This window comes from Lygodium microphyllum, chromosome 20, assembly GCF_053477565.2.
Source record: "Lygodium microphyllum isolate KBCC chromosome 20, Lygodium_microphyllum_v1.1.10, whole genome shotgun sequence".
Lineage (NCBI taxonomy): Eukaryota > Viridiplantae > Streptophyta > Polypodiopsida > Schizaeales > Lygodiaceae > Lygodium > Lygodium microphyllum.
In genome coordinates this window covers 88,098,147-88,108,948 of record NC_141154.1, presented here as the reverse complement: position 1 = coordinate 88,108,948, position 10,802 = coordinate 88,098,147, and the positions used below count along the sequence as shown (strand labels likewise).

Below are 10,802 nucleotides of genomic sequence, written 5' to 3'. Positions count from 1 at the left end.
TAGTAGAGATGCATATATGTAGCCATTTCATGTACATAGATGGTATATAAATGTATACACATTTATATAAGTACACATAAATGTGCATAAAGCACATACATGTGATACATATTGTACATCTCATTTGTGTACGGGTTGTGTACGAGTGTGCATGCACATGTATACATAGGTACACATGCATATACATAAGGTCATGTATAGCTACAAATGTGCATACAAATGCTAACATGTACAACTACACATGTATATGCATGTGCATGCGTGCGTGCGTGCGTGCGTGCGTGTGTGCGTGTGTGTGTGTGTGTGTGTGTGTGTGTGTGTGCAAAAATTAAATGGTGTGGATCCAAGCCCCATTGAGAATACCCATGGAAAAATACATAATTAATTGCCAACTACCTTGCCATAATTATTTATAAAAGTAACAAAGGAAGAAAATTTTACTTGTGAAGGGCAAATTATTAATAGTACATTGACAATAACAACAAGGAGACCAACATTAGGATAGCTATAATTAATGCCTTTCTTCCTTTCATGTGTGCAAACTTGATAATGCTAATTAGACAAATCTATATGAAAGTGATTACTTGGGTAACAATGAGTGTTGATGTGGAGTCAAGTGATTTTTGAATGATGCTGAGAATGCAATCTCTAGGAGATTTTTGGTGAACTTATATGTAAACATAAGTTAAAAATGGGCCATGGCATAAATCTAAGCAAAGCAAAACACCATATAATTACAATAGCAAACTAAGTCTTATGGAAAAAGAAAGTCATGGTGGATACATTAATAGGGTGGGCATTTGGCAAGCAAAAACCATTACTTATTTACGAGGGCTAAATCTTCAAAGTCCACTTTCATCAATGAGGAGCTATCATGCAAGTGCATAATAGCTACCCTTGAAAGTTCAAGACATGAAGAGCCTTAGACTTATTGCAAGTTGCTTGTGATAAGGCAACCGTAAAAGCATAATAAGTCTACAATAGATATACATAACAATTCAATAATCCATAATGGCATATGGATTTATTTATTTAGCTTGTTCGTATGAATTCTTTTATTTATTTAACATGTTCAACGTGTTTATCTTCTGAAGCTGCGACGAGTGCTACCTCCAGGTGTGTCATCATCCTTGAGGCGAACAAGTGTGTAGGCTGCTGCTCCAGCAAGAGCCCCCAAGATAGGTCCCACTAGATATAACCATATTCCGTCATAATTGTTGTTGGCTATTGCTGGACCCAAACTACGCACTGGATTCATTGAACCTCCTGATGTTGCCCTACAAAAAATAATAATAACATCAATCCATTATAAGTTCAACACATAAGAGAGGTACAACCCAATGAGGAGTCCAAATAAGTCATACATCACATGGATCTTTTAGCAAAGTTGCAAGTTTTATTCCCTTGCTAGAAACATGTATATTTCATCTAAATGTCTAGTCACAAAGACTATCATGAAAACTCCACTTTTTTAGAACTAGCCCTCAAAATTCTTTATTTTCATTACACCACCTAAAGGAAGAACATATTACCAATAAGATAAAAGATTGAGAGAGAGAGAGAGAGAGAGAGAGAGAGAGGAGCTATAATGTGATGGAAACAACCCTAGGACATAGGGTAGAGGAGCCAATAAAATAACATCAAATGGATCTCAACTAAGATGGATAATCAAAATGTTTTGCTGAAGTTAAAGCATGTAGGGCCCTGTCATCCCCAACAAAAATATGGGTGGGCAATTATGTAGATTAAGTGAGCATGGTAATATTAAAACTTCTTTAAAAAATGATGTAGATTAAGTGACCATATTGGCGAAGGTTCAATTCTAACAAATTGTCATTACCTTATTGAATCCTCACACAGAACCTTGAGATCTAGATATTTTTATTGAAGCAACATATCAATTGTTTGTGTGTCATTAATTTGGGATCTCCATTGATGCTATATCGATGTCAAGTTTAACGCTCCTCCTTTTCTGTGACACTCGATCAACCCCTCTACCCTAAATAGAGAAGAGCAAGGGAAAAAAAGGATGAAGAGAGAGGCAATTTTTTCCCTTTAGCTTTTCAATTAGAAAATGTTGAACTTAAGAAAAAACCAAAAATTTCATGAACAAACACTATTTCCTTGCATATATGCAAGCCAAAACAAAAAAGATAAATGCATATTCTAGTACAATAAGCTTTGAGGGTAGTGTCACGGCCATTGGAGGTATTGGCAATGAGCTAGCCCTACTAATACCTACTTGCATTGTGGGGAAGTGGGGTTTGCACAAGTTCCAACAACTTAGAAACCTCATAATCTTGACAAAAAATGAAGGGCTGTGAGCACTAATATATCACTTTTGACCTTGTAAGTTTAACACTTTTGAAAGAATCCATGAAACAATGCCACATAAGAAAATCTAGTGGGATTGTGTTACAACACTTTTGTGGTGCGATGATAGGCAACCCCACACCTTGATCTCATCTTCTTCCACCACTTGTGTCCTCTTCAACACGACTCTAAGCCCATCCTAGGGATATGGGGAAGTTGAAAAGATAGAGCTTAGATTGTACCTTTTCATTTTCTGTAAATTGATGTAAAATGATTGAAAGCAGTGCTTAATCTTCAAGGTCAAAATTTAGTTGAATCCCCTCGATTTAAGGTTTCAGACCGGCTTACTTGCACTACAATTAACCTCAAGGTCATGTTTATAGAAGCAATTTTGGGTGACAAGGGGTCTATGTTGTAAGAGCTTTTGTAGCTAGAAGGATTTCAGGTATAAAAATGAAGAGAGTGCAAGGGGTGGCAAGATGTTACCTGTCAAACATAGCGGTTAAATGTCAAGATTCCGCTAGTCAAACATTTGTGAACCACCATTTGAGAAAGTTGTACCTTCGCCTAATTTGAGAAAGTCTTTCCTCAGCTTATCACAAAGCCAAATAGCTTTGAGGATTTGTTGTTTGGGATTTGAACCTAGAAGGATTCAATTCGGAAATAAAATATTTGGAATAATCTAGATTTCCAAAAAAGCATGTGCAATTTGCCTGGCTTGGCAATCTAAGAGTTGTGTATGGTTCTCAATTATACTTTCCCCAAATATTACTATGAGAGGAAGCTGCCATTTGTAAATATTTTACTCCGGTCATGATATGATGCGTGTGCTTTTTTTGTTTTGTTTGGCAAATAGCATATTCTTATTTTTTATTCCCTATGTTAATTCAAAAGAAAAAGATTCCCTATGTTAATCCAAAAGTCAGCACAAGCCCTGATTGCTCGCTTTTTCCATAGTTCTTTGTGAAGCACGATTCGTGACGCGAACAATATTATTATTATTATTCTTTTGAAAGGCAATATAGTGTGTTTTTTAATTTAGAAAATAAGCAGTTGACCGATCGGAAAGCAAAAAGCTGCAGGCTGCGTGACTCATGTGACAGCCCAGCCAATCTCGTCACGTTGCGCTTTCTATCTGGCCTTTTCTTTCTACGTAAAAGCCACAAAGAAAATAATAATATATTCAAAGCAAACGGGATTTATTCGAAAAGCCAAAAGATAGGATTCACTTCTGGGATTTATTCCAGAAGCCCAAAATAATAATATTCCAAGTAAGACGAATTATTCGGAAAGTGTAATAATAATAATAATAATAATAATCACTCTTAGGATTTATTCTTGAAGCAAAAAAATAAAAAATATTGGCATTTAGGCCCTTGTTCCCACGACGTTTAAAAAAATGCAAAACCAGAGCGCAAGACGCGGGATCCGATTCTTACCCTGCGATCAGAATATTCATCATAACCGTGGCGCCCACCGCGATTCCAGCCAGTTCACCGACCTGCCGACCCATCCCAACAAAAAAGACCAAAAAAAGAGATAGAGAGAGAGAGAGTTCACTTTATGGCTGCATAGAACCTTGTTGATAAACTGGACACTCCTTTGGACTGTTGCTAACGAACATTGTGCACGAAAACCAATGTTTAATGTAAAACGACTTGCAATTTTTTTGAAAACAACTTATATATTTTAAAGAAGAAAGTTTCAGCTTTACAAAACTCTTAGTTATAAAAATGGCAAACACATATACACTGAATCTCTCTATAAGAATTTTGACTTAAAGGTTTGTGGATTTGGTACCAAAAATATTTTTCAATGAAGACCCCCAACAAATTAGAAAAAGATTTACTAGAAAACCTCGACGTAACAAGGTCCCATCGCTTGTTCAAGCTTGTGAGCTGTCCTATGCCTTTGTAGGAACATTACTATTGTCACCCCTGTCCCGCCCTTTTCCTTGCTCCCCTCCCCTATACTAGGATAATATACTTTGGCATCACTAATTTGGTGAGAAAGTTCTAGCAATTAAAATGATAGAACATGTGTGAAACCCCGACTAAACCATGGGTTGAGGTAAAGATGAGTAGCGTCAACAAAATCTGTTGGTATGTGGGACAATAAAGGAGAGGGAATTGATTGGCATGGATCTATATTAACAACTAACATGTTAGGGACTGTGTAGGGAATCACCGCTCATTGATCCCAACATATGGACAACAAATTGACCAACTAAACATGCTTGGCCACTTGCCCTACCTTACTTGGAATCAAGTAGCTATAAGCTATGCCCCCCCTAAAAGGGGCCCTCTACCATTTCTAGCCATTGGATGATGGCTACACACTCCCTTAAAGTTAGTTGACCTCAATTCCAAATACTCGATCAAATTTTACTTTTTTTAAGGGACGAAACCTTTTCACTCTAGTAAAGCCAAAATAGAAAAAGCCTATGTAAAAGTTGGCCCATGAGTTGGCTTGTCACCTCAATATATCTCAGCCTTGCATAAAAAGTGGGTGAGCCTTTTGATGTAAAGGAGCTACCTTTCTATTGTTTCTCCAACCAGTGGTGCTTTCATAAAAATTAGATGGACCCATCATATGAATAAGGTACATTCGAGTAGAACTTAAACAATAAATGGATAACAAGCATAAATGGAAAATGAAACAAACACATGGTGCCAACAAGAAAAAAGATGCTCATTGAATGGAGGTTAAGCAATAAACCCATTCATCAAAACATGAGTTTCTACAAGCATTGCAAATAAATAAGTGAGGCTAGTAATGTACAGCTCGAGTATCCGTGGCAACCGCAGTGACAACAAACATAAGGTTGAAGCTGATGATAAATTCCAAGAAAAATGATTGTTCCACACTCCCTGAAGGCGTGGTGACCCCTCCATGAAGACTCGGCCTAAAAACACCCTTCAATGCAAAGGAGGCACAAATCGATGCGGTAATTTGGGCAGCTAAGTAGGCTGGAACCTATGTAAACAAGATGATCAAATAGTAACTATATGTGATAGTTAAGGAAGTGCAAAATTTATGCTATTCACAAAAAGTAAAAATTCAAAGGCAAACATTATTTTCATTGCTACAGTGGTTTATCTCAAATTCCTAGCATACTTAAATTGAGCAAATAAAAAATATTAGAGTTGAAAATGCCTCCATAATAGCATTGTGCAAAAAAAGAGCACAAAATACTACATGTACCCCAATTTAAATGAAGCCTCTTTATTTTGAGAGTTGAATTATCTTGACCTGGATCCATGGGAAATGCCGAAAAGTTGCAAACGCAATGGTAAGAGATGGGTTGAGGTGAGCTCCGGAGATATGGCCAACAGCCAAGATGACAATCATCACCCCTAGCCCTGACGATGCTGCTCCCCCTACCATGGTTAGTGATCCTCCTGTTTTCTCGTTCACAATAGCAGCTGCTGTGCCAGCAAATATCAAGATAAAGGTACCAATGAACTCTGCCCCTACCTATACAATAGACATGAATAAGAGATTTATAAAATTGAAATGTAGTAGTATAGCACAAGTTTGAATTATATTACCTTTTGCAACCTCCAAGTTATTATAATGTTTTGTTAGAACACATGCTACATTCTTGTTAAATTGTTATTTGCCAATTTCACTCAAAACAACTCATTAGGTAGTTTAAAACATGCATGATGAGTTGCACGTAAGGCCTTGTGTGTGTGTGTACCAAAATAAGAGATATTCATGGCCCTTGAGATGTCCACCACTAAGGTTCCTTTGAGACTAGGTATACTAGAACATTTACTTTAATGATAGCTCAAAATTATTGGATATTATTACAAATTAAGGTTCCTTACTACTCAATTGCATCCACATGCAACAAGATGAGTGGTGTTAATCTCTCATATGCTTGGGCATTTTGACCATACCAACTCACACTTTGGAAGAGAGGAGAAAAAAGTCATGTTTATGGTGTCAAGGACCCCCCATTTGATTGGTTGTCAAGCCATGCACATTTCCACTTGCGGAATGGCAGTTCTTACCCCTCCTAGCACAACATTAGCACATGGTATTTTGTAAGGACTAGGGAGGAACATCCAAGGATAAGGAAACCCCACTCCCTTATTTGCATTGAATGCAACCATGTGGTAGTAGGGGGAGGGGATAACCATCCCTCCACAACAACCGGACACAACTCAAATTTTAGTATTTAAGGTTCCTTCAAGAGTATAGTTTTAGAACATCCACAATAAAGGCTAGGGTCATGTAGGGCCTTGTCACACATGCCTTGTGTGTGTGTGTGCGTGTGCGTGTGCGTGTGCGTGTGCGTGTGCGTGTGCGTGTGCGCGCGCGCGCGCAAGTAGTGTCAACATTTCTCCCTTTCAATTAGCCCAATGTATGGAAGAAGGGCAATAATGACCAAAAAATGTTTCACTATGATATATCTAATGCTTGCAATTGTGTAAAGGCATGGTCTTTGTGGCAATACCAAGAGAGAATTGGTTGTTGTTTTGAGAGAGAGAGAGAGAGAGAGAGAGAGAGAGAGAGAGAGAGAGAGAGAGAGAGAGAGAGAGTGTGTGTGTGTGTGTGTGTGTGTGTGTGTGTGTGTGTGTGTGTGTGTGTGTGTGTGTGTGTGTGTGTGTGTGTGTGTGTGTGTGTGTGTGTGTGTGTGTGTGTGTGTGTGTGTGTGTGTGTGTGTGTGTGTGTGTGTGTGTGTGTGTGTGTGTGTGTGTGTGTGTGTGTGTGTGTGTGTGTGATTTTTGTAGAAATTGACTTTAAAAGGACGGGAGAATAAAACACATGTCCTAATGGATTTCAATCGACTTGGAGTAGATCACTACTCCAATTGCTCTTGTAGGAGTGCTCTTAGAGAGAATTGGTTGTTGTTTTGAAGTGGGTGATTAGTGTGGTTAAGTATACAGTGCCTCAAAAGAAACAAAAGGTCTTTATCTCTCTTTCTTTCTCTCCCTAAATCTAGAATACCACCCAATCATGTCATAACAATAACAAGGGCACATGATGCATTGTGGTAGTGTTGTGAAGGAACATCTACTACATAAGCTCAATCATGTCATAACACACAACCTCTCAATAATACTGCCCAATCATGTCATAACAACAATAACAAGGGCACATGATGCATTACGGTAGCGTTGTGAAGGACCATCTACAATACCAACTCAATCATGTCATAATAAGGATGCGTGGGAGTGGGAGTGAGTATCATGTTGGATAGTAAGCTCCTAAAGGAACATAGGAGAGAGAGAGAGAGAGAGAGAGAGAGAGAGAGAGAGAGAGAGAGAGAGAGAGAGTGTGTGTGTGTGTGTGTGTGTGTGTGTGTCATTTTTGTAGAAATTGACTTTAAAAGGACGGGAGAATAAAACGCATGTCCTAATGGATTTCAATCGACTTGGAGTAGATCACTACTCCAATTGCTCTTGCAGGAGTGCACATCAACCACTACACTATTAGCAATGCATATCAACCACTTCGGTAGCTTATCGTAGAGTGCCCTTACAAGCCAATGTGACCCATTACTTTCAATGTGATAAGCTTGGAAGGTCAATGACATCCAAGCATTCCATATGTTACTTTCAATGCTATAAGCTTGGAAGCTCGATGACGTCAAGCATTCCATATATAACTTTCAATGCGATAAGCTTGGAAGCTTAATTATGTGTAGCATTCATTCATAATCACATTTAACAAGTGTTGTGATGCGACTAAGATTCGAGTAAGTAAACCCGCTTGATTATTGGGAAGGTAGAAGACACAGCACTAAGAAGTAAGGGTAGGTGAGTACCTTGCGCGTGAGAGAGACGGAAGGAAGAGGAGGATGGGCGCAGGCATGAGGGAGGTTCATCTCCATGGCGTCCTGGTCGATGGAGAAGCATTTGGCGAGCGTGAAGGAGGACTTGGGGCTGCTGCCACTGCGCACGGCCGCTGCAGCAGAAGCATCCGCGCCAGAGCCTGCCTGCCTGCCCGACGTCACCAGTAGAGGCATCGGCGTCACGGGCGTCTGCGGTGTCGACGGGACCGACCACTCGTCCGCCATAGCTGCACTTCTTCGAGCTCAGATTTCAAGCAACAATGTCCCACACACACACACACACACACACACAGATCAATTCTAACACTTCCTTACTCCATCTCTCTCTCTCTCTCTCTGTTTTTCTTTTCTTTTTTTTGGTTTTTTTCTCTGTGTGTTGCTCCTGAGACCTGGATTTACATGATTGCCAGGCTTTTCTTGAGGTCCAGTTAAGGAAGAATTAGAGAACTAGCCAGCTCTATTCTCAGAGAGAACTCAAGGTATTGCGTACAAGAGAGAAGCCTAGTGACAGCATTGACAGAAGCGAGGCTATGGCACCATGATAGCCAGGATCTGTACTCTTCGGTGAGGAAGAAGCAACACAGGCACACAGAGAGAGAGAGAGAGAGAGAGAGAGAGAAAGAGAGAGAGAGAGATGCTAGAGCTTATATGAGTGAGTGTATGTTGCCGCTAAGTCAAGAATGCAAGGACTAGTGTGAATGCTACTTACATTTTTATGCTTTTATTAGATGCTGGCCTAAGGGCACAGCTTGGGGAGGACACAGCAATCAATCACACAAGCCCCTAGAAATAGTAAACAAAGCCACATCTTCCATACAAGCCAATATGCATGCACAAAAAGTAAGAAGCAAGTGGTGAAGATCATAGGCCAATATGTCTAGGCTCTCATTGTGGACACTCTACTTACCAAGGAAGAGACTTGCCAAAAGGTTTGTCTATATGGGAAGCCTTGTGTTAAGCATGCTTATAGTCACATGGAGCAACAAAAAGTATATATATGTTTAGAGACTTGCAAAAGGGTTTGTCTATATGAGAAGGCTTGTGTTAAGCATGTGTATGGTCATATGGAGCAACAAAAAGTATATATATGTTTTGCAAAAATGGAGGAAATGTGCTCACGATCTCTGATGTCACCATTGAGTTGCTTGGTACCTTTGTAGAGCACTTCAAGGAGATCAAGAGCAACAAACGAGCAAGAAGAGGGAAAAGACAATGGAGCTTTGGACTTAGGCCTCCACTTCTGCTCATATGCATCAAATATCCACCCCACCATACGTACTTCACATCAACTTGATGTGGTCACCCCACTACCAACACATGATCATACCCAAGATAATCGGCAATTAAGAAGAGCCAAATTCACATAAATTGGGATCATAACTTGGTCCAAAGTAAGCAAAAACACCAAATGGGATGAAAAGAATGTCTAAATTCTTTGGAAGCCTTAGAAATACAAAATGGAATACAAACAAAAAGTCACCATAATGCCACAACTATGACCTTTAGGCACTTATCTACTTGCGTTGACCTAAAATATCGAATGTGGAAATAACTCAGCACATACGACTCATCTAATTCTACGAATTCCTTACCCAATAACAACCATGAAACCCCCTTCTATAATTTATTAATGCTTTTGAATTTGCAAAGGTTCACACATGATGGGGACTATACCAATTTTATAAAAGACACGGTTTAAAAACCAAGAAATGGCAAAAGAAACAAAACATGTCTGATGAGGTGCTTTTAAGGGGCTCTTGAGGATTTATTAATCAATGCTACCATTATTAAAGGTTTTCGATCGCTTGTTTTCTTCTTACATCAACTTTAATTTTGGGAATATTGTGAGTACAAATCATGGAAATAGGTAAAGAATGGCATCTTCAACAATGATCTAACTAAAATCTCCAGCGCACAAGCTTTGAAAAGTTGATCCGATTGAGAGGTCTCAAATTAAGCTCCATTTAGAAGTGGTATGAAGGTAAGGATTCATGCCAACACTAACCCTATTGGATATCAAGTCCACATTACATCATGCAACATTTGTCTAGGCTCTTAACTATGAAGAGCACAAATTAAGCCAATAACATCAAGACTTTATGTAATTATAATTGTTGGAATGACCACTGTGAGTAGATGGTACTACATTATGATTGTGAGCACCAACAAAAAGAAAGGTGCTTTATCAGGTGCCATGCATACCTAAAGTACTATGGCTTATTGCAATCTTTAGTCGGATTGCAATCATGCAGATCTTGTGGTTGATGGAACATCTCTAAAATAACTTATAAGTGACTCCTTAAAGTTTTTTTTAGAGAAAGCTAACTCTTTTCGTCTCTCTAGACAGCCTTCTAACAAATTCACCTCAAACAGAAAGTCTTTCCAAGCCATTAAGTGTGCCGTAGGATACATGGAACTCAAAGTGCCTCTTTGAAATTCAAGCCTAGAAAGGTCAAGCTTTTTCATTCTAGGACACATCCTTCACCATTCATCAAAGAGTTCTTAGCCTTCCTTGGAGACTTTGAAGTGGTGTCATGCTTTTACAAAATAGGCATGCTACTCCAAATGAGCCTTTTGGCTTAGTGCACAATCTCTTATGCACCTTGAATAGAAGTCTAGAAATCACTTTCTTTATTAAAACCTACAATTCTAAAGTCCTACGAAGTAGCAAGGTATTCTTGAG

General features: G+C 39.0%; 1 protein-coding gene across 1 annotated transcript; it reads right to left on the bottom strand.

Moving 5' to 3' along the window:
* Positions 1-754: 754 nt before the first annotated feature.
* Positions 755-8,797, bottom strand: LOC148019116 (aquaporin NIP3-1-like). The gene is made up of 5 exons (XM_087660623.1): positions 8,093-8,797; positions 5,566-5,790; positions 5,095-5,289; positions 3,753-3,814; positions 755-1,277 (listed from the first exon to the last, which is right to left on the bottom strand). Exons 1-5 carry the CDS (start codon positions 8,342-8,344, stop codon positions 1,082-1,084), a joined length of 930 nt encoding a protein of 309 aa, XP_087516749.1. The 5' UTR covers positions 8,345-8,797; the 3' UTR covers positions 755-1,081.
* Positions 8,798-10,802: the final 2,005 nt, after the last annotated feature.